Source organism: Choloepus didactylus, chromosome 19 (assembly GCF_015220235.1).
Source record: "Choloepus didactylus isolate mChoDid1 chromosome 19, mChoDid1.pri, whole genome shotgun sequence".
Taxonomy (NCBI): domain Eukaryota; kingdom Metazoa; phylum Chordata; class Mammalia; order Pilosa; family Megalonychidae; genus Choloepus; species Choloepus didactylus.
This window is the reverse complement of record NC_051325.1, coordinates 52,790,482-52,817,172: the sequence shown is the minus strand read 5'-3', so window position 1 is coordinate 52,817,172 and position 26,691 is coordinate 52,790,482. Positions and strand designations below refer to the sequence as shown.

General features: G+C 46.8%; 1 protein-coding gene across 3 annotated transcripts in view; it reads left to right on the top strand.

Moving 5' to 3' along the window:
• Positions 1-350: 350 nt before the first annotated feature.
• PTGIS (prostaglandin I2 synthase) overlaps positions 351-26,691 on the top strand; it is a 49,830-nt gene continuing 23,489 nt past the window's right edge. The window contains exons 1-5 of one of the 3 annotated variants that reach the window (XM_037812108.1): positions 351-551; positions 9,243-9,366; positions 10,891-11,069; positions 13,500-13,643; positions 18,330-18,481. In XM_037812108.1, coding sequence (XP_037668036.1) covers positions 475-551; positions 9,243-9,366; positions 10,891-11,069; positions 13,500-13,643; positions 18,330-18,481 — 676 coding nt within the window. In that variant the 5' untranslated portion in view covers positions 351-474. The remainder of the gene's footprint in view (positions 552-9,242; positions 9,367-10,890; positions 11,070-13,499; positions 13,644-18,329; positions 18,482-26,691) is intronic. The other 2 variants (XM_037812107.1, XM_037812106.1) reach the window with 2 other exon arrangements.

Genomic DNA, 26,691 nt, shown 5'->3' with positions numbered 1-26,691 from the left:
CATGCATCCCCCTTCTCTATCTCCACCCCCCCCACCATGTCCCCCCCACCCTCCACCCCCATATTCCCTTCCCCTCCCTCAGGGCTCCTCCCCATTTCTTCACCTCATCACCTCTCCTGTCTCTGTTCCCCTATATCCTTCTTCTTCTCCACACATAATCCCTCCCTCCCTCTCTCCACATTTCCTCTCTTTTCCTTAAGTTACTCCTCCCGTCCCACCCCGTACCTACAGCACCCCCTTCCCTCCCCTCCATCCCTCATTTCCACACAATCCCCTTCCCGGCCCAGAGGGTGGGGACTGTCTCGGCCAGAGCTGCTGGAGGGGCGCCCAGATCGACCCCCCAGGACCTCCGAGGGATCCGCCAGCCGCGTCCCCGCCCCAAACGCGCCCGGGCCGGGGGGCGGAGCGAGTCACCTGGAGCGGGCCCCGCCGCCGACCCCGCCGCCAGCCCCGCGGCTGCTCCCGCGCCCGGCCATGTCCTGGGCCGCGCTCCTCGGCCTCCTGGCCGCGCTGCTGCTGCTGCTGCTGCTGCTGACCCGCCGGCGCACGCGGTGAGTGCCCCTGCCCACCCGGCCCCGGGCGCCCCGACCCCGCCAGGCCCGCGCTGCCCGCGGCCGGACAAAGGGGGCGTCTCCGCTCCGGGCCTGGAGCCCCTCGGCGCAGCCCCCCGGGCAGAGAGGGCGAGACCCTCGGAGCCGCAAAAAGGGGCTCCCCGACTGACCCCCCAACTTTCACCCCGGGGAGGGAGCCGGGCCAAGCCGCCTCTGCGAAGAAGGCTCCGGGGAGGGAGCGCGGGAAGGTGCGGGGACAGGGACCCGGTCCCAAGGGGCTGAGCACACTCGCTCGGCCTGGCCCTGAGCGCGAAGGGCTTTGGGGTGAGGACCGAGGGAGTGTGGGTGGGGAGTGGGTGCGCGGGCAGGGTCCGTGTGGCCCCGGGTGGAAGATGCCCTTTCCCGCTTTTCGGTCTCCACCTGGACCCAGTACCTACCGGGTGTCGACCCCCTGCCTTGCTCTCAGCAGCCCCAGGGCTAGCCTGGCTCCCCACGCCCATTACACAGGTGGGAAAGTGGAGGCTGCCGAAGGTATTTCCACCTGCCGTGGGAGAAACTGAGGACCATGAAGGGGCCTCCCTCCTCCCCTGAGGTCCCATAGCCTCGGCAGGAGGCACCCAGGGTTAATCGTCTCAGCCTCCTGGTTCCCGGAGGTTTTTCTTTCCCACTGAGAATTTATGATTTAGGAGAAAAAGTAAAATTCATACACCTTCCATTAAGGAGATAACAGTAGATCTTCGTCTTTTTATTAAATATTTTTAAATTAAATTGCACAAGAAAGATATGAAAACATTTGACTTTAAAAAAAATTATCTGGTTACAGAGACTTAAATCCTGTAACCACCCCTCCCCGGATTCTAGTCCCCAGACCCTTCCTGTTTGATGGGTTTGGGGAGGAGCCTTCCAGATTTTTAAAAAAATAAACTTTTTTTTTTTTTTTTTTTTTTTGAGAATAGTTTTAGATTTACAGAAAAACGGCAAAGAATACAAACAGTTCTGCTATGTCTCTCACCCAGTTTCCCCAATTGTTAACATCTTACGTTATCATGTTACATTTATCACAAGTAAAACCAACACTGGTCAGTTACTATTAACTGAACTCCTGACTTTATTTGGACTTGACCAGTTTTTCCATTAACATCCTCTTTCAGTTCCAGGACCCAGTCCAGGATACCACCTGGCCTTTCATTGTCATATCTTCTCAGTCTCCCCAGATGCTTTAAAAACTACTCATGCATACATAGATGTGAGCCAAGATAACACAGGGCAGTGTGTGTGTGTTTAGATCAGAGTGTCTGAAAATTCCAGATGCATAGGAAACTTTCTATTTTTAAGCAGTATGTTAGTTGAATTTTCAAACAATAAGCTCAACATATATATATATATATATATATATATATATAGAGAGAGAGAGAGAGAGAGAGAGAGAGAGAGAGAGAGACAGAGAGAGAGAGAGTCCTCCAGACACCTTTTCAGGTGAAATTTAAAACCATGTTTTCAATAATTTGCCTGAAAAAAACCCCAACAACCAACAAAATGAAGAATAAGTTTCTCTTTGAAGAAATGAACTTTATTTCCTGAATTTACAAAAAATACAGGCTTTTTAGTAAAATACAGACTTTTTGGGTGCTCTGTATAGAAATGTTTTCACAATGCTCATTTGCATTTTTCACTATAGGTTTTAGTTTTGACATCATCTGCATTGCTACGTGGAGATCTAGTTCATTCTTTTTAACCTTCTGGGTATATTCTATAATATGAGTAAGGGGCAAGGTCTTTTTTTCTTTTTACCCATGTCTCTACTGTTGATAGACTCTTAGGTTGTTTCCAGTGTTTTCACTATTTCAGACAAATGTGCTGGATTTTCCTGCAAGGGACCTCCTGGCTTGCATTTTTCTCAGGGGATGGTGGAGGCAGGCATAAAATACATGGATTCTGGGAGGCAGGGTACCAGGGTGCCCAGCCTTCCTGTCTTATGGAAATTCCCAGCCTGCAAGGATATGAACAACTGAGTGGCCTCAGTTTCCCAATCTTTAAAATGGGGGTGATGATGATGATGGTGGGTACAAGTGAAATTGCTGGGTTAGAAGAAATGCACTTTTAACATTGTTAGCTAATTCTTGCCAAATCCCACTCCAGAGAGCTGGTTTATCTTTGGGGGTGACTCTTTGATTTTTACAGCTGTGGGCTGCTTGGGAGGGTCAACAAGTGGGAGTTGGAGAGAAGGGTGGGGATGGAGGTCATGGGCAGCTGGAGGCTGCTGTGTGGACTCTGGGGAGACCCCACAGGGTACCCAATTTACAGTGAATCCCAGATCCACAATCTCATTTTCTCCTCCCCACTTGGTGAGGGGGCACTTTGATTTCTCCCATTTTACAGAGGAGAAAACTGAGGCTCACAGTGGCCAAGCAACTCTCCCAAGGTTTGCCTAGGGTAAATCTGGGCTACAAGAATTTTTAATTCCAGGCAAAAGGAATTCTCAGTCTTCCCACACATTATTTTGGTGGGCTGAACACTGAAAGTCTTAGAACCATGGGACTGTAAGACAGTAAGAGGTGCAGCTCACCCAGAGGAGTTTTAAGGAAGGATAAACAAACAAGTGTCAGAAAAAGAGGTTCCTGATCCTGATGCTGTGTAGTCTATTGGTCCAAAGCTCAGGTTGAAATAAGCAAGGCATTCTACCCGCCTTGTCTTACTCCTTTCTCCTGACTAATCTTGAGCTAATTAGCTTCATCTCCATCTTACAGCTGAGCCTTATAAGGGTTAAGTGACATCCCCAAGGTCACGCAGAAATTATATTCCACATCCACCTGGTTCTAAAATTCATGCTTTCCCCAGTAAAAAACATTGCTTCAGTTAGCCAACAACTGTCTTGATCTCTGAAATTGTTGATCATTGTTTTTTTCTTTTAACTTTCAACTTTTTAATTATGAAAAATTTCAGCTATACAGAAAAATAGTGTACTGAACCCCTCTGCACCCATCCCCTTGAAATGTCAGTTAACATTAAAAAAAATTACAGACATCATGATATTTCACCACTAAGTATTTCAGAATGCGCATAAAAAAATGGCAATCCGTGATCCCGCCTGAGAAAATGAAAAGTAATTCTTAATATCATCTAGTCCCCAATCCAAATTCAAATTTCTCTGCAATTGCAGCAAATTTTTTTTAAATCTTCATTTTATTGAGATATATTCACATACCATGCAGTCATACAAAACAAATCATACATTCGATTGTTCACAGTACCATTACATAGTTGTACATTCATCACCTAAATCAATCCCTGACACCTTCATTAGCACACACACAAAAATAGCAAGAATAATAATTAAAGTGAAAAAGAGCAATTAAAGTAAAAAAGAACACTGGGTACCTTTGTCTGTCTGTTTGTTTGTTTGTTTCCTTCCCCTATTTTTCTACTCATCCATCCATAAACTAGACAAAGGGGAGTGTGGTCCTTATGGCTTTCCCAATCCCATCGTCACCCCTCGTAAGCTACATTTTTATACAATTGTCTTTGAGATTCATGGGTTCTGGGTTGTAGTTTGATAGTTTCAGGTATCTACCACCAGCTACCCCAATTCTTTAGAACCTAAAAAGCGTTGTCTAAATTGTGCGTAAGAGTGCCCACCAGAGTGACCTCTCGGCTCCTTTTGGAATCTCTCTGCCACTGAAGCTTATTTCATTTCCTTTCACATCCCCCTTTTGGTCAAGATGATGTTCTCCATCCCACGATGCTGGGTCTACATTCCTCCCCGGGAGTCATATTCCACGTTGCCAGGGAGATTCACTCCCTTAGGTGTCTGATCCCACGTAGGGGGGAGGGCAGTGATTTCACCTTTCAAGTTGGCTTAGCTAGAGAGAGAGGGCCACATCTGAGCAACAAAGAGGCATTCAGGAGGAGGCTCTTAGGCACAATTATAGGGAAGCCTAGCCTCTCCTTTGCAGCAAGAGTTTTTAAGCCTAGTAACTGTGGGGCAACAGGGGTTTGGGGTGTGTGTGAGTGCTTTCTCCCGGTGTGAGGACAGGGCCCTGGGCTGGGAGTCAGGAGTCTGGTTTCTGGGCCCACTGAAGTTAATGATCTATCATGTGGGTATCAGAAGCATCCTTCTTGTTTTCCAGGACTCAATTTCCCCATCTGTATTCTCAGGTGGCTCACAAGCTGGTATCTCAGGATCCCATCCCTCGACCTGGCTGAATGCACTTATTTTGGCCTTTGGGCTTGTGTAGCTGCTGCAGAGAGCATTGGGAGAGGCCTTCTGGGTGGGGGATCCCCTTTGGGAGGGTGGGCAGAAGCCACAGTGGCATCAGGTGGCATCAAAGCCTGTTCTGGGTCCCTGTAAATACTCTGCAGGACACAGAATGTCTAGGCACATATAAATCTGTTTCATTCCAACATGCAGTAACCAGAGGTCACAATTCAGTGCTGAATTCAGTGCTCAAATTCAGTCCCAGATGGTGCAAGAGGAGAAAGTTGGGGGATTCCACATACAAAAATCCAGATTTCCAGCTTCTTATGGAATATTGGAAGACCTAGCATCACATCTGTCACTCAATAGTTGAGCCCTCTCAAGACTTTGCCACAGTCCCCACCATTCCCTAATTCATTCCAACATGCAGCTGTGTTATTTATGACAGTATTTGCTCTGCTATTTTTCCTTATGTTGAGAAATCTGCATCTATTTCAAAAACAGGAAAACAAAACTAAAGCAGTGAGAGACAATGGGGTGGGAGAATGAGAAAGAAAGTTAGGGAGACCCCCAAGTCAGAGAGTCAGTGGGTGAGCCCTGGGGGAAGAATGAGTTAAGCAGGCTAAACAGAAATTCAAGTTGCTGCAGCCCATCTGGGCAGAAACAAGCTCCCTCCATTCCCCATTAAATTCTTCCTGAGCCTGAGATCCTGCACTGACTTGAAACCACTGGACAGAGAGGTTGGACAGTCCGCCAACATTGCACAGCCAAGTGATGCCAGACTCGGCTCAGGCAATCCAGAACATGGACCACGTGTCAGTCACTTCACCTGCCTGAGCTCCCTTAATCCTCCTTCAACCGTGGGAGGCAGGTGCTATTCATTGAGCAGTGACTGTGTGCATGATTCATCCGTCTGACAAATATTTATTAAGCACCTACCCTGGGCCAGGCACTGTTCTAAGTGTGGGGGTGAGCAGTGGGTCCCTGCTCTCATAGAACTTCCATCCATGAAAGTGTGATGCTTTGAACACATCAACATCCATGAAAGTATGATGCTTTGAACATCAACCCCTTCCCTGGAACACAAGGGTTGAGTGGGAGAGAGAGGCAGGGCAGGTGGTAGGGGTGGCAGTGGGGTCTCTGAGCAAAGAACAGGCAGGTTGTGGAGGGGTCCCTATGATGGAGATTAAAGTTCCAGGGGAGAATCAGAAAAAGTGCCTGAGCATCTGCACCAGGATGGGCAGTGAAGGTCGGCTGTGTGGGCAGGATCCGGGAGTGGGAGAGTCAGGTCCTAGGTCCTCACCCCCCAGCGCCTGGCAGTGCCTCAAAACAGTGAAAGTGGCCGAGTGGGAGCCCAGAGACCGCAGGCCCCGAAATAGAGCCTCCCCTCCCCGCCCTGCTGGCCTGCGGCTGAGTCATCCTGGAATGTGGCTGGGTTTGAGTTGGATTCAGGGCCCCAGCGTCGCCAACAGGGGTCAGGCGCCTGGGCTCCCACTTCCTGCCTTTGTCTGCACCTCCTTGGGACTTTTCTGGGGAAAGAGGAGAGCAGCCAGGAGTAACACATGGCTGGCAGGGAAGCGGGGGCAGCGGCTGGGATAAAGGGCAGGGAAAGTAAGCCCTCCACACAAAAACGTCTTAGGAGAAAATCTCAGGCCCTGGATCTGGACACGTCGCTGAGACCTCTCTGGTGTCTTAGTTTCCTCATGTGCAAAGTAGGGATGGAAATGCCCACTTGGGGTTACTTGGGGACAGGGCAGCATCTGGAGTGTGGGCTCTGCAGCCAGAAGGGTCTCAGGTAGAAAGCCCGCTCCTCTATGTTGTGCCCTCATGCAAGCAACTTCACCTCTCTGAGCCTCAGTTTCCCCTTCTGCAAAATGGGTCTTCTCGGGTTAGGGGGAGGATTCACTGCATTAATGGAGCAAAGTGCTTGGTGTGGTGCTTCACACACAGGCTCATTAAGCTTTAGCCATTGTCACCAAGCAAAGGGCCATTTAGAAAATGCCAAGCAGAGTACCTGGTATGTAGTTGGTGCTCAATAAATGGTCCTGCGTCTCATGCCCACCCCAGCCGCTCTGCCATGACTAGGTTCCAGGCACATTCTACCATGGCCTTCGCCCGCGTCGTAGCCCCACGTGATCAGGACTGTTGTCATTCCCATTTTACAGAAGCAGAAACTGAGGCACAGAGAAGCTAAGTCACTCACCCAAATTGCACAGCCAGCAAGAAGCCTGGCTGGGATTGGAAGTTCTGGGCTCACAACCACCATGCTCTACTGCCTCTTTTCCAAGAGTTGCTGCTCCTGTCTCCCTTCCCCCTGGGCTCCAAGCTGGACTTACAGCCCCATTCTCTGCTGGTGACACCCATTTCCTTTCAATGAAGCCTTGGGAAGAAGATGCCTCAACCTGGCGCTTACAAACAGATGAGGGGAAGGGACCACCTTGGGACCGCCTTAGAATCCCAGAGCTCTGACTTTGCAAGTCTCTGTTTTGACTAGAGAAGCTCTCCAGTGGTGGATGGTGGGATCAGGGATGGGGGCTGGGGAGAAGACCCTGTGCTGTCACTCCCCACTGCCCCTCCTCCCCCAACCCCTGGCAACTGGGAGCTTTCTGTTTCTATGGATTTACCTATTTTGGACAATTCATATAAATGGGACCACTCAGTATGTGATCTTTTGTATCTGGCTTCTTTCACTTAGAATAATGTTTTCAAGGTTCATCCATGGTGTAGCATTATAAATACTTCATTCCCTTTTATGGCTGATTAGCATACCATCATATGGATAGACCACAATTTTGCTTAACCATTCATCAGTCATTTCCACTTTTTGACTATCATGAGTAATGCTGCTATGAACATTCCTGTACACATTTTTATATGAACATGTGTTTTCAATTCTTTGGGGTATATCTCTAGGTCATATGGTAGCTCTATATTTACCCTTTTGAGGAACTGCCAGACTGGCTTCCAGAGCAGCTGCACCATTTTACATTCCTACTAGGAGTGTATAAGAATTCCCATCCCTTCACATCCTGTCCAACACTTGTTGTCTGGTTTATTAATTATAGCCATCCTGGTATAGCCAGGCCATGGGTATGTGGTGGTGTCTTAGCATAGTTTTGTTGACAAATGATGTTGAGCATCTTTTCATGTGCTGATTGGCCATTTGTATATCTTCTTTGAAGAAATGTCTATGTGAATCCTTTGCCCCTGTTAAAATTGGGTGACTTCGGCTGACTTACCTTCCTTGCAGGTGCAGGACCGAGGTCCCCATTTCCTTGCTTGCTGTCGGCTGAGGTCAGCTGTCATCTCTTAGAGGCCATGTGGTCTCTGCCATCTTCAAAGCCAGCACCAGAAGATCTCCCTTTTGTTGAATCCCTCTCATGCTTGGACTCTCTTGCCAGGAAGAGCACTGTCCCTTTTAAGCCCACCCATCTGATTAGGTCAGGCCCACCAAGATCATCATTCTTTCTTCAAGTCAACTGTGCCATATATACCTCACTCAATGGGAGGGGGTTATACAAGGAATTTGGTCATGTTAGAATTATGCCCTCCACAGTGGACAGCTATAAATATTGTTATATTCGCCGAGGAGTCCCTCTGCCATCACAGATAATTTTGGACTTGAATGTCACGCATACACAACCTTCCCATCCCATGGCCTAAGCTAGCCTGTACCCCTGGGGCATCCCCACAGGCCATGAACCCAGCCTCTTGCCCTGAAGAACCTGCGATACTGAACTGCTGGGGGTGGTGAGGGGCAGCCAGGGTCCAGCACCCCGGCAGCGAAACTGGTGCACCCACTACCTTTTGCCACCCAACTGTGCTGTTTAGTCTCATCATTTCCCTGTCCTGGGCTAGCTCAGGGATAGGACTCTGTTTTTACACAGAGTGCTAGATGGCTCCCACACCCAAAGAGATGACCACCTCGACTGGACCCTTTACCAAGCACCAGACATTAACTGCACTCCTCCCCCCCCACACAAACACACTCCTGCCCCAGCTTCTGCTCTAACCCTCCTACAGGGCATTTTCTACACAGCAGCCAAAAGTATCCGGTAAAAACCTAAGCCAAATCATGTCCCTTCTCTGCTCAAAACTCTCCTATGACTTCTACCACACTCAAAGAAAAAAATTAAAGTCCTCACAACTGCCTATAAGGCCCCACATAGTCTGGGCCCCTGTTACCTCTCTGGCTGCAACTTCCACCATTTCTTGCGCTCTCCAACCCAGGCTCACTCGTCTTCTAACTGTTCTTTGAACACACCAGGCGTGATCCAACCTCAGGGCCTTTGCCCTTGCTGTTCCCTCTGCCTGGAAGCCTCTTCTCCAAGATTCATCCCTATGGCGTACTCCCCCACTGCCTTCAGGTCTTTGCTCAAATGTCTCCTCAGTGAAGCCTGCCCTGACCACACCATTTAAAATCACACCCTGTGCCCTACGCTCTTTATTTCCTTCCCTGCTCTGTCAAATTTTAATAAGGGCTATGGCTTCTGCAGGCGACCCGGTGAGCCTCCCCTGGACCGGGGCAGAATTCCCTGGTTGGGACATGCCTTGGAGTTTGGAAAAGATGCTGCCAGCTTCCTCATGAGGATGAAGGAGAAGCATGGTGACATCTTTACTGTAAGTTTTGTCTCTTGGGAGAGAAGTGGGTGAGCAGCTGGGCCTGTCATACCTGGTGCTCGATAGTGCTTTGCTCAACATCCATCCATCCCTAACCCACCCACCCGCCATACATCCATACAGCCAACTTTCTATCTATCTGTCTGTCCAACTGTACATCCCACACTTAACTAACATCATCCTTTCAATCCATCTAACATCTTCCCAACATTGTATGCAATCATTCAATATCTATCCAATACTCCTATAGCCACCCAGTGGACCTCCATCCCTTCATCCACTTTCCATCTATCCAAAGCTCACCCATCCATCTAACATCTATCCTTCCATTGATCTACCTAGTATCTACCCAGAATCCTTCCATCCATGTCTTCAACATCCACCCAACATTCAATCATATATTCTATTTTCATCAAGACCCTCTCCAACCACATTTCATATCCTTTTTCATACACTTACCTAACATATACTTTTTCATGATATTATATGAAACATATCTTTTCATATACTTATCTATCTGTTTTTCTATCCATTCATCCATCATCTAACCCTATCTTTGTTTTCCCAAAATTTATCTAGCATTCTTTAATTCATGTACCCGTCAATCCAAGTTTCATCTTCATTTTTCTCCATTGATTTTTCTCCCTTTACCCACCGGTGTATCCATCCATCTATCACTCTCCACCCAACATTCAGCTATCCAGCCGCTCAATATCCAATGCCTATCTGTTCACTCCTATGTCCATCTGATATACATCTGTTTACATCTTAATCCATTCTCTCTTCCCAACAATCACCATTTGGCTACCCATCTTCCATCTATCCTTCCAATTTTCATCCATTCATCTAGCCAACATCCATCATTAAATCTGTTTATCACATCTCCACTTATCACCCTGCATCCGTATACCCAGCATTCACCCATACATTTCATTTCCAACCAACTTTAAGCCACCAGTCCTTCCGTTTTTCCATTCATATCCATTTATTGCTGTATCTATCCTTTTATCCATGTGTCTCATAATCTATCCACTAGCATTTACCCAACCTCCATGCAACCAAACATCCTTCCTTCCTTCTTTCCTCCCTTCCTTCCTTCCTTCCTTCCTTCCATCCATCCATCTGTGATGCACAAAGCATGCTGCCTTCTATAGTCAAGACTCTCTCTTGGCTTCTAGAGGTATGAGAATAACCAAGTTAACCAAGGTGGGGAGGACTAAAGAATGAGGTAATTATGAGCTCAGCCTTTGGTTCCAAAAATCTCTGAATTCAAGTTCTGGTTGTGCCACTTCTCAGCTGTGGGTTCTTGAGCACATTACATCTTTTCTTTAAGCCTCACTTTTCCAGCCATAAGTGGATGAATGATGATCCCTACCTCACAGGGCTGTCAGGAGGGGTAGATGAAAGAATGATGTCTATTAAGTGTCTGGTGGGGGCAGTGCCTGGCACATGGTAAGATCTGGACCACTGGGAGCTGCTGAGCATAGCAATACTCTTCACTCCATCCCTGCCAACTTCCTGCAGGTGCTGGTGGGAGGCAGATATGTCACCGTCCTCCTGGACCCGCACTCCTATGACACAGTGGTATGGGAGCCTCGTACCAGGCTAGACTTCCACACTTATGCCGTCTTCCTCATGGAGAGGATTTTCGATGTGCAGCTTCCGCATTACAACCCCAACGACGAAAAGGCCAGAATGAAACCGTGAGTGATGAAGATGGTACCTGTTGGTGGGCCAGGGTGAGAGACCTGTTCCTACCTGGGTAACCCAAGTCCTGTGTTGTGCTCAGCTCCACAGCAGGTAGACAGTAAAGACATTTTGTTGAGAAAACAAACAAAACAAGCACAAAGAACTGTGCTGAAGAAAAACTCTATCTCCCATCCTATTTCTTTTAGGAGGCAGCCCTGATTTTAATAGAAGGAGACCAGGGTTTGAGTCAGCCAGACCTGGGTTCAAATCCCAGCTCCATCACTTCCTTGTTTTGTGACCTTGGTCAATTTACTTCCCCTCTCTGAACCTCTGTTTCCTCATCTGTGAAATGAAGGGGAACGGGTGGGGTACTAGCATTTTAGATCTGTATGCTGTGCTAGGCATCCCATAGTAGCTAATTAGTCTCCACAACAAAGCTGGAGGGTAAGTAACCCGTAGCCCCATTTTACAGATGAGGAGACTTGGGTTTGGAGAAGCCCTAGGTCACATAGCTAGGAAGTAGACATACCATGTGCTGGTCACAGTTCCAGATGTGAGGGATGCAGGAAGATGCCAACCAACATTTGAAGACACCTACTATATGCCAGGTGTTTTATAGGAACACTTTTGTATTTGTACTCTAACCTCAAGAAGTAGCATGTTTATTCTTATTTTACAGATGAGGAGACTGAGGCTCAGAAAAGTGAAGTGACTTTCCCAAGGTCCACCACCAGTAAGAGGCAGAGCCAGCTTTGGAACTCAGATCTGCTGACTCCTTAGCTTATTCCCCTTCACCTGTGGTTCTGAGGCAAATAGGACCTGTGTCCTCTCCTAAAAAGTTCACAGAGACTGGTGGATTGTGGTTATCTGTCTCCAGAAAGAATAACCTCCTGGAGTCAGGAAAAACATCTAGCCACCTGTGTTTACAGGATTGCTGCAGCTGAGGAAGGCCAGCTTTATGAGGTGGACATTGATGGGAGGTGATACCCAGCTCTGACCTTGGCCATGTGGGGCAGCTGCTAGGAGTATTTCTGAGCCCAAGTGTCCTGGTTTTTAGGGGTACCCATCGGGTCCCATTAACAGTGAGAATCCACACTTCGCTGTATCCTACCTCCACCTACCCCAGTGTCTGCTTCAAGAGTTTCTGGGAATTTCTCCCAATCCAGCTTGATGTCTTCTGGGTATGGCTGCCACATCTGTTGGGGGCCACTGTCTCCACTGAGGACAAGTGCTTGGAATGGGATGGGGGGAGCATCTGGGTCAGCATCAGTCGCTGTGCTGGCTCCCATTTATTGAACACATACGTGAGCCAGAGACCATGCTAAACCCTTGACACACATTATCTCACATGGGTCATGACTCTTATTTTTCCAACAGTGTCCCAACTTGGGCATCCAAAAGCTATTATTATAAGGGAGTTCATGGACCCCTCTGGAGGCTTTGCTCTCATGAATTATCCAAGAACTCTGGGCTTATTCAGTCCAGTGGGGTTCATGCTACTTCCAAACAGCAGGTGAAGCCAGAGAACTGGAATACCTGATTGGTACTGGTACTGTTCTTGTTGCTGCCACAGGGCATCGCTGTTGAACGTTGGCTCTGCACTGCCCGGTGCACGTTCCTGTTTGCTGGCTGCAGTGATGCCCTTTCTAGCCTCCATCTCTGCACAGGAAGCAGACGGGTTTTACACTTAGATACAGGATCCCACCTTTCTTGGCTTCTAACCATGTACTCAGTCATGACTCTGAGTTTTGACTCTGTAGCAGCAAGGCTCAACACAGAGGGGCTTCTAGCTTTAGCCACACACTCTCCCATGACCGGTTCTCTCCTCCGATGTGGGCACACGTGGTGAGAGCAGGTGACCAGCCCAGCTTCTCTTTTTCACCTGTTGAGTTCACTTGGGGTCAGGCATTAGTAGCAGTTCCTGAGCAGGGGACATCTGAACTACCCAGACAGGTCTCCCTAACCTTGAACCTCCAGGAGAAAGGGTTGTTCTATTAGTTCTTTCTCTCCCAGAAGGCTGTGGGTTCTTCATGCAAGCTTTTTGTGGCAGGGCGAGGGGCAGACCATCGTGGTTGAGAGTTCAGACTCTGGAGTTGAACAAACCAGGGTTTCAGTCCCAGCCGTACCACTTACCGGCTGTGTCACTTGGGCAAGTCCCTCCCCTCTCTGTTCCTGAGTTTCTCCATCTGTAAAAGAAATGTTGTGAGAGTAACTGCCTTTTCTGCAGTTGTCAGAAGATGAAATGAGATCACTGTGCTTAGCCCAACAAACAGTAACTATCGTTGTGGATGACAGCAATGATATCATGTATAATCCAAACTTCCAAAGGCCATTGCCAGCAAGGAGTGTGAGCTCTGGGGCCCTGAGGTTTGGGGAGGAAGATGCCTGTGTGTGTCTGTTTCCCTTTGGGGGCTGAACTCTCACACCTTTGTTCCCTGCCCCAGGACTCTCCTTCACAAAGACCTCCAGGCACTCACAGAGGCGATGTATACCAACCTCCGCACTGTCCTACTGGGCGATGCCACGGAAGCGGGCAGTGGCTGGCACGAGATGGGTCTCCTGGATTTCTCCTACAGCTTCATGCTCAGGTGAGCCCACGGGGCTCCCACTCCTGTCGGTGGAGCCTGGTGTTCTGGGTCCGTGTCAGCCGTGAGCAGGGGCCAGGGGAGCCATGAGGGCTTTGTGGGTGGGGCTGCAGTTTGGGATGCTCAAAGTGAAGCCTGCAAGAAACATACTGTGCATCTGAGACCCCAGGCATTTCCCTGACCCAGCCTATGTGCTGTGCTGGAGACACAGGCCCAAAAAGGGGTTGAGTCCTGCTGGGCACCCAGGGAGGGAGTAGCAGAATAAGCTTTGAGAGACTGTCTTGTCTTGTGGCTTCCAGACTTTGGGATTTCACAGACCAGAAAAACAAATCCCAGGACTTTAAGCTTCAATCAGACCATGACCATGTAAACATATTAAAATTGCAACCGAATGTTCCTTCACTCAGCAGTGCCAGGCACTGTTCCAGGCTATGGGGATGCAACAGAGAACAAGACAAAGTCCTGAAACTCACAGAGCTGATGCTCTAGTATGGAAAGACAAATAACAAACCTATAAATAAAAACGGTTATGTCAGTGAGTGATGAAATTGATGATGATGGAGATCGGCTGGGGTGACAGTGTCTGGGGTCTCTTCCACCAGGCTGCTCAGGGAGGGCCTCTCTGAGGCTCTGACGTCACAGTCACGGCCTGAACGACGAGGGGCCCACCATGCCAGGAGTCTAGGCAGAGGGCACAGCATGTGCAAAGGCCCAGAGGTGGGAAAAAGCCTGGCAAGAGGGCCATTGTGGCTGGAGCAAAGTGAGCCAGGGTGAGGGGAATGCGGTCAGAGAAGTTGGCAGGAACCAGGGCTCTCAGAACCACAAGGCCTTGGGAGGTTTTGGAATTTACTGTGAGTAAGGTGGGCACTGTAAGGGGCTAAGCAGGGGTGATGTGATCTGACTTGGAGCTCTAAGGCTCCCTCTGCCTGCTGGATGGAGAACAGACTCTAGGTGGGGTGTGGGAACGAGAAGGAAGCAGGAGGGCCTGTGAGCAAGCTGTTGTGGTTGTCCAGTGAGAGAAGATGGTGGCAAATGGTGCCAGGGGAGATGGCAAGATTTGGGCAACTTTTGGAGATGGACGCGACAAAAGATTTGAAAGATTTGATAGGAGGGGTAGGGGACATTGAGGGGAAAAGTGGTGTTCAGGAAGGCTCCTAGGGTGTTGGGGGTACCATCAACTGACCACCATTTCAAAAAAGGAAGGACATTTTAACCCCTCCAAAAAACTAGAGCAACACCATATAAAGGACAGCCATTTGCTGACACACATGGGCAGGTGTGGACGTATATGACATGTGCACACGTGTAGGCTTGATGCATGTTAACTCATTTAATCCTCACGACAGCTCTGCAAGGCTGGTACTTTACAAACCCCATTTGAGAGCAGAGGAAAGTAATGCCTGGAGAGCCTGGGTCATTTACCCAGAGTCTCATGGTTGGGGCTCCCCTCTCTGTGTAAGTGACCCACAGTTTTCTCATTTTGCTCTTCAGTGGCTCAAACACCATCAAGGGCTGTGGCTGATCCGGGTGATACTGGTTGGTCTGCCCTGTCGTACAGATGGGGAGACTAAGTCTAGAGATGCGCAGCTAAAACCACCCAACCGGGCACCTCTTGGGTCTCCTGCCTTCTGCCACCCCGTGTCTTCGGGCAGGCAAAGAAGTCAGAGAGGAAGGAGTGGGGTTGGGGGAGGCCAGGGTGGGATGATAGCGGCTGGTCTGTTTAGGCTCCATGGTAACTGCAAGCACAGTGCCGGGGAGTCAGGTGCAAATCCATACCTGTGAATCGATACCTGTAAATGGGTACCTGCAAATCGATACCTGTAAATCAATACCTGTAAATGGGTACTGTAAATCCGTCCCTGTGTCTTTGCAGCCTGAGGCTGGGGCTGGATCTCCTGTTTGCAGTTTGGCAGGATTTTCTGCCCTTCCATCCCCCTCCCCTGAGTGTTGACTCCTTGCCTTAGACATCACACTCTGCAGCCCCCGTGTGAGGAAGGGAATGGGCTTAGGCGTGACACGTGGTGTGACACAGACTGGGAGATGCCGCTGCTTAAACCCCCCATCCGCCTCACCTGAGTCACCTCCAGGGTTCTAACCCCGGCCCACAGGACCCTGCCATGCCCGACATCCCCCTGCCCTCACTCCCTGGCCCCGATCTCCTCACTGGCTCTCCTCCCCTCACACCTGCCTCCCTGCTGCCTGTGAACTCACCAGGCCCTGCTCCCGCTTCGGGGCCTGGGCAGTCACCGTTCTCTCACCCGGGAAGGCCGTTTCCCCAGGTGTCCACCTGGCTCCCACTCAGTTCCTTCAGGTTTCATCTCCAGAGTCTCTCCCTCAGAGAGGACTTTCCAGACACCCTGTTCACCGGACAGCCCTCTCCCGTTACCCAGTCCCATCCCCGCTTTATTTATCTTTATGACACTTAGCACCACCTATGGGTCATTTGAGTGTTTACACAGGGACTTATTGTCAGGATGAGCCGTAAGAAGGACCTTCACTCCCACAGTGTGAAACCTTGAGGCCTTCTTGGTTTATTTTTCATTTCCTATTTTGGATAGAAATGTATGTACAGGGAACTGCTTCTCTGCTTTAGGACGAACAGCCCTGCAAGTGTGTTGATTAATGGTGACTGGTGACACTGCCGTGTCATGGAGACCACAGGGCCGGCCAGGAACAGGTGAACTGGTGAGCCCGGGCCTGTCTTAAAGGGCAGCCACTCAGCAGCTGCACAGGCACCTGGAAGACTGCGGGCCCAGGTGCCAGGTGGGCTGTAGGCCCGGGGTGGCCAGATCATCTCCTTATTCAAAAAGAGATGAGCAGGAAATCCAGGTTTTAGTGTGAACTTTCCCCAAATTTAAATGTCAGTTTTAGGAAAACTCTCCTGAGTTTGAGGACCAAATCCAGTATGTGGATTGCCCCTTTACAACTTCTGCCATAAGGAAACTGAGGACCGATGTCTAAAGAAAAGGGGCCCGGGGCCTTATGAGCTTGGAAGAGAAGAGGGAGAGAATCCTTCCGGATGGATGCAGAGTGGGTTTGACTCGGAAGAGTGTTCAGTTCTGAAGGAAGGATTGCTTCTTCCTAGTCCAGTGAGATGGGCAGGTTGTGAGTTCCCTGGAAACTAAGACTGGAAGAGGGGAAGTGAATGGGATGCAGGGGGAAGGTGGGCCAGAGGCCAGGATGACTTTGAGGTCCAAATCACAATACCCTATAGTTTTTTTCCAAGATCAGTGCCCTCAGGATCATGTTCTAATTATCCAGCCGCCCTTCCATCCATCCATCCATCCATCCATCCACCCACCCAACCATCCATCCATCATCCATCCATCCACCCATCCATCCATCCTACCATCTGCCCATCCATCCATCCAGTGAACATTTATTGAAGGCCTCCTCTTGCCTGCCATGTGCATTGTCTGGGCAGGGACTAGACAGGCTTCTTGGGCCCCACCCTCCTTCAGTTCTGCTCCCATCCTCTCCTTCCCTGGGAAAGCCCCTCTCTTGGGAGGTCCAGGGACTACGGATCCTCGAGGTGGGGAGGATTTGAAGGCTTCAGTGGTATCTGTTTGCAGATGTTACAGCCTCTTCCACCACATGGAAGTAGTTAAACCCTGCAGTTTCCTTCCCAGGATTGTGGTCAATGGGGCTGGGCTGGGGCTGGACTCCTGGAGCATTAAAAAGTGGTTACTGGCAAAAACATTTCCTCTGAGAGTGTTCCTGCAGGTGAGTCGGTGTGTGTGTGTGTGTGTGTATGTGTGCACGTGCACACACATACAAGACTCTGTCTGACCAAGGTTGCATATATGCTCCATGTGTCTCATCCCTTCTATACACTTGGCCAGCCCCTGTCCCTCTCCTGCTCAGACACCCCAGGGCCCTCATCACCCTCAGGTCCAACTTTTTCACTGCTGCAGCCACCCTTCCTGCCCCACGTAACGAGCCCTGACAACTCCCAGACACCCCCCCACACACACCCCAGCTCCCGTCCTGGATGATGACACCTGGGACACCTGGCAGCTCTCTAATCAGGCCATGGTTGCTCCCTTGGCTCCCAGCCTTTGCACTTTTCCCCTCTTCCTCCCCCTGCTCATCCTGCAGGTCCCAGCTCTGACCCTGCCTCCTCCAGGGAGGCTGCCCTGAATCCCTCTACAGGGGCAGGTGCCCCTTCTCCTGATGTGTCCCTGCCTCTCGTCCCTCTGCCCTCCTCACTCATTCTGCTCCAGCCTTACCAGCCCCCTTTCTGCTCTCCAGCACTTCTGTCTCCTTCCTCCCTCGGGGTGTTTGCACTTGCTGCTCCCTCTGCTTTGGACCCCCTCTCTCTGTACTTCCCAGTCTGGCTCCTTCTCAGGTTTCAGCTTAAACACGAGCCCCTCCCTTACCACGTATTTCACGTGGCACCCCCACCCTCCCATCCTGCTTCCCAACTTTATGTTTGTCCACACCACTGAGCACCATGTGACATATTACACGCTTTACTCATTTCCCTTGTCTAATGTCTGTCTCACCCTACTGGAGTGTCAGCTCCGTGAGGATAGGGATTTGTGTCAGTCTTAGTCACTGCTGTCTCCCCCAGGACCACACGGTGCCTGGTATATACTAGGTGCTCATAGTAGGCTGCTGTGGGAGGTGTTGGCTGGAGTGGGACTGTCCGAGGAGGTCCCGCCTGATTCGCCTGTTTGCTGCCTTCAGAGCTGGCTACCTGACCCTGTATGGAGTTGAGACACTACCACACACCCATCAGAGCCAGGCTCAGGACCGCGTCCACTCGGCCGACATCTTCCAGACCTTCCGCCAGCTCGACTTGCTGCTTCCCAAACTGGCACGTGGCTCCCTGTCAGCGGGTAAGCACCAGGGGCCCCACTGGGTAGTGGGACTGACAGAAAGACCCAGGGGATCGTGCAAGCACAAGGTGAAGGAGCCAGGGGCAACGGAAGAAGAAGGGCATTCTAATGCTCTGTAAGGTGGTAAGATCCCCATCACCAGAGGTGTGCAAGAGCTTGGTGATGGGGAGGCAGGGCTTGAATCAGAGCTAGAATTCCTGGTAGAAATTCTGATTCAGCACATTGGGGATGGGGCCTGGGAATCTTTCATTGTGTTCCTTTTCTTGTTTTACTATTATAGTTTTTTTTTTTTTTAATTATAAGTAGTTCATGCTTATTATAAAAATTTCAAGCCATAGAGAATAATACAGAGGGAATTATAAAAGCGTTTCTCCACTCTCTCTCAGCCACCCATTCCTCTCCACAGAGGTAATCACTATACTAGCTTGGAGTATATCCTGGCAGAGCTTTCTCTAAACAGATACACACACACACACACACACACACGCACGCACACACACAACACACAGAGTTGTGTGTTATTTGTATTGTTCTCTATATTTGAGAGTTTTCTTTTCTTTTTTTTTTAACTGAGGTATAATTTACATTCAGGAAAGCACACATATCTTTAGTGTACAGGTCAGCTCTAGATATAAACATTTTGTGCCCTTTCCCAGTCAATATCCAACCCCCAGAGGTAGCGACTATACTGAATTCTTTCATCTCAGGTTAGTTTTGCCTGATTTTGAACTTCCTATACATGGAACGATACAATATGTGCTCTTTCATGTCTGACTTCTTTCACTCAACCTAATGCCTGTGAAATTCATCCATGTTGCTGTGTGTATCAGTAGTTTGTTCTTTTTCATTGCTGTAAAATATTTCATCAGAGTAATATACCATAATTTGTTTATCCATTTGCCAGTTGATAGACATTTGGGCAGTTCCCAGATTTGGGCTTTTATGAATTAGGTTGTTATGAACATTCTTACATGTGTCTTTGGGGCCACATGCCTTCGTTTCTCTTAGCTATCCACCTGGACTTTTATAACATGGACATACTGTATTTGAGGAATTATTCGGCCACTTAGAGTATTCACAGCCTTCCACGTCTTAGAGCCTTTCCATATCAGATTGTAAAAACTCACCTCATTGATTTTAGTGGCTACAGAGGCAACTCGGTATAGGTATAAAGCTTCCTGGTGATTCAGTGTGCAGTGACCTTGGGAACCGCTGGACTGCACTGTCCCCTGGGCCACTGTGTCCTAAACTTCCCTGGTGAGAAGAAGCCCCTGGGGGCCTTTGTTAATAACACAGCTCCCCAAGCACCACCCTGGTCCACAAGAATCCAAATCTCCAGGGAAGGCCCTAGGAACCTGCCTGTTTGACAAGTGTCCAGGGAAGATTTAGAAATGCTGCCCAGGCTCCCCAAGCCCCAGGGTTCCATGTGTCCTGCTCTCAGACACTTGGAACACAGGCCTAATTCAAATCCCTCTTCTACTGTTTCCTTGCTGGTGGCTTTGGGCAAGTTGCTTAACTTCTTTCTGCCCCAGTTTCTCTGGAGGGGTCAGTTGAGGGGAGTGGTGAAGTTAAACTCTGGGCTCAGAGGGCCCAAGTTTAGCAGCTTCACTTCCCTGCATCTGTGTGTTTTCTCTGTGCCTCAGTGACCTCATCTATAAAATGGGGATAGCAGTAGGACCTACTTAGAGGGTGGCTGTTGGGGACCGAGTCATGCCCCCACAAAAGGCATGTTCAGGTCCCAACCCCTGGTCCTGTGGGTGTGAACCCATTTGTAAATAGGACCTTTGAAGATGGTTTACTCAAGGTGCCCAAACGGAATGAGGGTGGGCCTTAGTTCAATAGGGCTGAAGTCCTTAGAAGCAAAGGAAATTGGAAACAAGAAGAGAAGCCACATGGAGCAGCCAGAAGCTGGAAGTCAACAGAACCCAAAAGAGAAACAAGAAGTTTGCTATGTGCATTGCCATCTGACAGAAAAGCCAAGGAGCCCCAAAGATGCTGGCTGGCCTAAAGCCACCCACCCCGGGAGGAAGCAGACCTTCCGGCCTCTGAAACCTGAGCCAGTAAATTCCTGTTGCTAAACCAACCCATTGTATGGTATTTGTTTTAGCAGCCAGGAAACTGAAAGAGTGGCTATCAGGATTGTTTTAGATAGTAAGAAAAAAACACTATTTGTTTAGAATTTACTATGTGCCAGATACCACGTTAAGCATCGTCTCATTCAGTGCTTCCAGTAGGTCATTACCCCATTTTGTTTATTTATATATTTAAAAAAAACCAACATATTAATAATACATTATTAATTTTGTTTAAATTATGAAGGAAACATGCTTGCAGTTAACAATTCAGAGGCATAAAAAGTAATAATACCCCCCTCTTCCAAGCCCAGCATCCTATGGAAACTAATTCCCTATATAATATTTTGTATATTCACAAATACAAATAAATATACATATCTAGAGTGGTTCTCTATGTGTTGATAAAAAAGAATTATATCATATCCATTATTTGAAATTTGTTTTTTTTTTTAACCTAATAATATAACTGGACATTCCTTCATGCCAATGCAAACATCTTCTAGAGGTATTAGCCAATGCAATTAAAGAGAAATCAATTACAGTGTTAAGAATGGGTAAAGAAGAAGTGAAACTATCCCTCTTTGCAAACGATCTGATGCTATACCTAGAAACCCAGAAAGTTAGCGATAAAATTAAGTCAAACAATAAAAGAATGCAGCAAAGTAGAAAGATATAAAATTAACGTAAAAATACAGATATTTTTCTGGCCCCTTCATGGCTGTGCCGGTATTTAATTAGCTATCCCTCTCTGATGTGTATAAATATTGTTTTCATTTTTGTTGTTGTTATTATAGTATATCATACTTGTATCAGTTCTACCATCTCCTGCTTTTATTTCTCTCTGACAGTTTTTTGGAAGTGTATCTGCCAGGTTGAAAATTTTTATTGGCTACTGCCACATCATTTCCCAAACCCTGGAGCAATTCATACACCTACCAAAAGGGAATGAGTCTGCTTATTTCCCCACTAGATGTTATCAGTCTTTCCATTTGTTTGACAGTCTGACAGGCAGAGGCGGGTCATTAATTTGCATTTTCCCACAACTTGGTTAACAGTCTTTAAAGTCGTTCCTATCTGATGGGCAAGAAAGGGCTTTTGGCTTAATGTGGCATTCCCTGGCTACTGTGATGAAACATCTTTTTGTGTTTCACCAGTCATTTGCTTTTCCTCTGTGTCCTTTGTCATCTTTTCAGAAGCAGCTCATCTTATTGAATCCTGCCATCAATGCTGGAAGGTTAATATTATTATCCCCAATTCTCAGTTGAGAAAACCGAGGCTCAGAGAGATGAAGTCACTTGTCACAGCACACATATAGTAGGTGGCAGAACTAGCAAGATCGAAACTTTGAAAAATCTTGTGTGTGGAGCACCTGGCGTATATAGCGAGTGCTCAATCAACATCCCAGCACCAATTGCTTCTCCAGGAGAGATCGGGTTTCTCCATCACCCTTTCCCCTGTATAAATGCCCCAGGGGGGTCTGTGTAGACGCAGACGAGGGCCCCCGCCCTCATTCTGGAAGCAGCCCTGTGCTGGGTATGGGATGGCTGCATCTCCCAGTGTGAGCAGCAGGTGGCGATGTGGGGAGAAGTTTATCACTTTCAAAAGCTGACCCGGGAGGAGTGTGGGCAAAGGACCTTACTGTGGGACTTGGTGTGGGACGTGCGAAATGGGGCAGCCTCTTTGGAAGAGTCATTTGACAGAACCTATCAAAAAGTAAAATGCACATTCCTTTGTTCCTGTCACTTCCACTTCTGGCCATTTATCTACAGAAATGCTTGCACATGTCTACAGGTACATTGCAACATTGCTTGTGATAACAGACACTAGAAACAACTTAAAAGTCCACTAGCAGTGGAGGCTTAAATAAATTATGCATTCATATAAAGGAAAATGAGGCATCTGTAAACAGAATGGGGTGTATTGCTGTAGGATGAAAGCCACTGTTAATGAAAAAAAAAAAAAACAAGATGCTAATGAAAAAAAACAAGGGTAGAATATGCCACCATTTGTGTTTTGAAACATGTGGGACTAGGTGTATATTTTTTGCCTCTGGGAAAGCTGAGATGGGATGGAGGGAGACTCACTTTTATAGTACACCCATTTGAGCAATTAGAGTTTCTTTCTTCTTTTTATCATTATTATTATTACCATGTTCATGTATTACTCCTCCTCCACTTTAAAAGATACATATATATTTTAAAGGAAGTTGACCTTTTGGTCCTCATACAGTTAGTGTCAGGGACAGAAAAGATAAATAGAGCCCCACGCTAAGCATACAGGTTTTTTTTTTTTCCCCCTGGAAAATTGATTTTGTTGGATTACTTTGGTAGGGTTATTTTATTTGAATACTGCTTTTTTGCTTGTTTTTGGAAAAGCCATTCTTCTATTTAAAGAATTGCAGAATCTAATGGAAAAGTTTAATGTAGTTTAAAGGTAAAATACAAGGCTTTAAAGATGTGTTTGCATTGGAAACCTCTCTGAACTATGTCTCCCAAATCTCCAGGAGGTTAGAGGAATTTCCAAAGAAAAATTTGAGAGGTACTCAAGCGTGGTCCCCTCATTTTATGGATGGGGAGACTGGGGCCCAAAGAGTTGAGAAACGTAGGGAAATAATGTATTTCAGATAAACAATTGGGCTCAGTGTTTTAAATTTAGAAGTCACTAAAAAGACTAAAGAAAAACATATTGAGCATATTATTTGAAAATGTAACTAACGTACTAAAAAAAAATATGTTTAGCCTGCATTTTCTTCCTTTTCAAGCACCGTGTAAGGTGCATCCAGTGTTTAGAACCATCAGGTGGATGGGTCTTTTTGAAATACTGCTTCGAGATTCAAAAAAGTCAATGAGAGAGTTTCTAGTAATTTGAAGCTTTGTGAGAATCTGATATAAGATGACCCTCACTTTTCCAAAGGATAATTTTGGAGAAAAAAAAATCCCGTATCTGTGCATAGATATGTGACTACACCATTGTCTTGCAGCTTTAAAGCAATCCATAAATGGTGCTGTTCTGCAGGGTCTTTGGCACCTTGCTTTATTCCCGTCACATTCTGCCCCAGGGGCCTGTCTACATCTGTACACAAAGAGCCTCCTCATTCTTGATAATTGCCTCATGGATTTCCTGAGTACAAGCACACCATAGTCTTTTTAATGGCATGATTGAGAACTGGTGATCTGTGGCCTACGTTGACCTGCAGAGAAGTTTTTGTGGCCTCCTTGGTGTTTTTATTTTCTTAGAGGCTAACATTAAAAAAATCAGAAGATTCCACATAGACACCTGGATTTCAGCTCCTCTTGGAAACCCAGGCCCTCTGGCTGTGCAGGGCTGCATTGCTCTGTGGTGCTGATGAGGCCTGTTAGGAGAGCTGAGCAGAGGCTGCCTCAATTCTCCATTCCCCACGGCTCGTCCTGGTCTTGATCTCTGGTTTCCTTCACCGGCCTTCTCTGGAGGTATTAGAGTTTGAAGCCCTAGATCAATATGTCCCCTCAGATGGTGAGTTGGGTGTTTCTGATGCCACATGTGAGTGTTGAGCCTGCTTCTGTGGGTCGTCCCCTTCATGGGAAGGTGATGTGCTGCTCCATGTTTAGCATTTCTTCCCCTGCTATGTCAAGATACACCATTCAGTTAATAGATGTTACTGAGCATCTGCTATGGGCCAGGTGCTGGAGACTCAGAGGTGAATAAAACAAACAGGTCCCACATGCGCAGGAGAAAAGGCCCCTCACTCCTTTCCAGTGGGGGTGAGACAGACTTCGGAAGCAAGTCAACATTTAAAGGGCTTCCCCAGGGGTGGCTGAATCAGTATCAGACAAATTAGACTTTAAGTCAAACACTGCTATAAGAAACAAAGAAGGACGTTATCTATTGATAAAAGGGTCAACTCAGCAAGACAATTTAACAATTATAAACATATACGCACCTAACAGCAGAGCGCCAAAATATGTGACGCAAACAGTGACAGAATTGAAGGAAGAAATGGACAGTTCTACAATAATTGTTGGAGATTTCAATACACTACTTTCAACATTGTATAGAACATCTAAACAGAAGATCAGTAAGGAAATAGAGGACCTGAACAACACTATAAGCCAACAAGTTTTAACTGATATATATAGACCACTTCACCCAACAGTGGTGAAATCTACATTCTCTTCAAGTGCACATGGATCATTCTTTAAGGATAGACGATATGGTAGCGCACAAGGGACATCTAAATAAATTTTAAAATATTGAAATCATAAAAAGTAACTTCTCTGTCCACAATGGAATGAAGCTAGAAATCAATAGCAGAAGGAAAACTGGAAAATTTGCAAATATGTGGAAATTAAACAGCATACTCTTAAACAACCAATAGGTAAAAGAAATTATAAAGAAAAGTAGAAAATACCTATAGACAAATGAAAACAAAAACACAACATACCAAAACTATGGGATGCAGTGAAGGCAGTGCTCAGAGGGAAATTTATAGCTATGAAGGCATATATTAAAAAAGAAAAAAGATTTCAAAGTAACAACCCAATTTTACATCTCAATGAACTAGAAATCCAAAGTTAGCAAAAGAAAGGAAATAATATTAGAGAAGAGATAAATGAAATAGAGAATAGAAAAGCCTTTGGGAGAATAAACAAAGAAACAAAAAGTTGGTTCTTTGAAAAAAATCACCAAAATTGAGAAATTTTCACTAAACTAACAAAGAAAAAAAAGGGAAAGATACAAATAACTGAAATCAGAAAGGAAAATGGTAATATTACTATTGATCTTACAAAAATATGAAAGGATTATAAGAGACTTATAAACAATTGTATGCCAACAAACCAGATAATCTAAAAGAAATGGAAAAATTCTGAGAAATACATCAATTACCCAAATTGACTCAAGAAGAAATAGAAAACATCAACAAACCTATAACAACTACAGAGATGGACTCAACAACCAAAAACCTTCCACCAAAGAAAAGTTCAGGACTAGATAGCTTCACTGGTGAATTCTACCAAACATTTAAAGAAAAATCAATACTAATCCTTCTCAAACTTCCAAAGAATTCAAGAGGAGGGAACACTTCCTAATTCATTCTATGAGGCCAGCATTACCCTGATACCAAAGTGTGGTAAATACAATACAAGAAAAGAAAATTACAGACCAATTTACCTTGACACAATACTTACAAACTGACTCCAATGGCATATTAAAAAGATTATACACAATGACTGTTCTGGTTTGCTAATGCTGCTGTTACACAAAATACCAGAAATGGATAGGCTTTTATATAAAGGGGGTTTATTTGGTTACAAATTTACAGTCCTGAGGCCATAAAAGTGTCCAAACTAAGGCATCCACAAGAAGATACCTTCACTGAAGAATGCCTAATGGCTTCCAGAACACCTCTGTCAGCTGGGAAGGCATGTGGCTAGTGTCTGCTGGTCATGGGTTCTGTTTCAGCTCCTCTCTCAGCTTCTGTGCATCCTTATCTTAGCATCTCCAAACATCCTTCTGTCCACAACTCCAAGCAGCTCTAAGAGTCAGCAAGCATCTGGGTCTCTCCAAAAGTCTCTCTCAGCTGCTCTTGGGGTGTTTTGTCCTCTCTTAGCTTCTCCAGAGCAAACTCCGGGCTAGCATCTCAAAGCATCAGCAAGCAACTCGGTCGGCTTCCAAGCATCTAACATCTGTGTGTCCTGGCTTAGTATATTCTAGGGCATTTTCATCTTTATGCTCTCTGTGAGAGCTCCCTTTAAAGGACTCCAGTAAACTAATCAAGACCTACCCTGAATGGGCAGGGTCAAATCTCCATGGAAACATTCCATCAAGAGGTCACACCCTAATCAGAAAGATTAATTGATCTGCCCCCACAAGATTGCATTAAAGAATATGGCTTTTTCTGGGGGACATAATATATACAAACTAGCACAATGACCAAATGGGATTCAACCGAGGAATGCAATCGTGGTTCAACGTACAAAAATCAATGTAATACACTACATAAATAGAATGAAGGGAAAAGTGCCGCATGCAGAAAACGTATTTGACAAAGTCCAGCACCCTTTCTTGATGAAAACATTCAGAAAAATAGGAATAGAAGGTGTTCCAGTTTGCTAATGCTGCCATTATGCAAAACCGCAGAAATGGATTGGCTTTTAT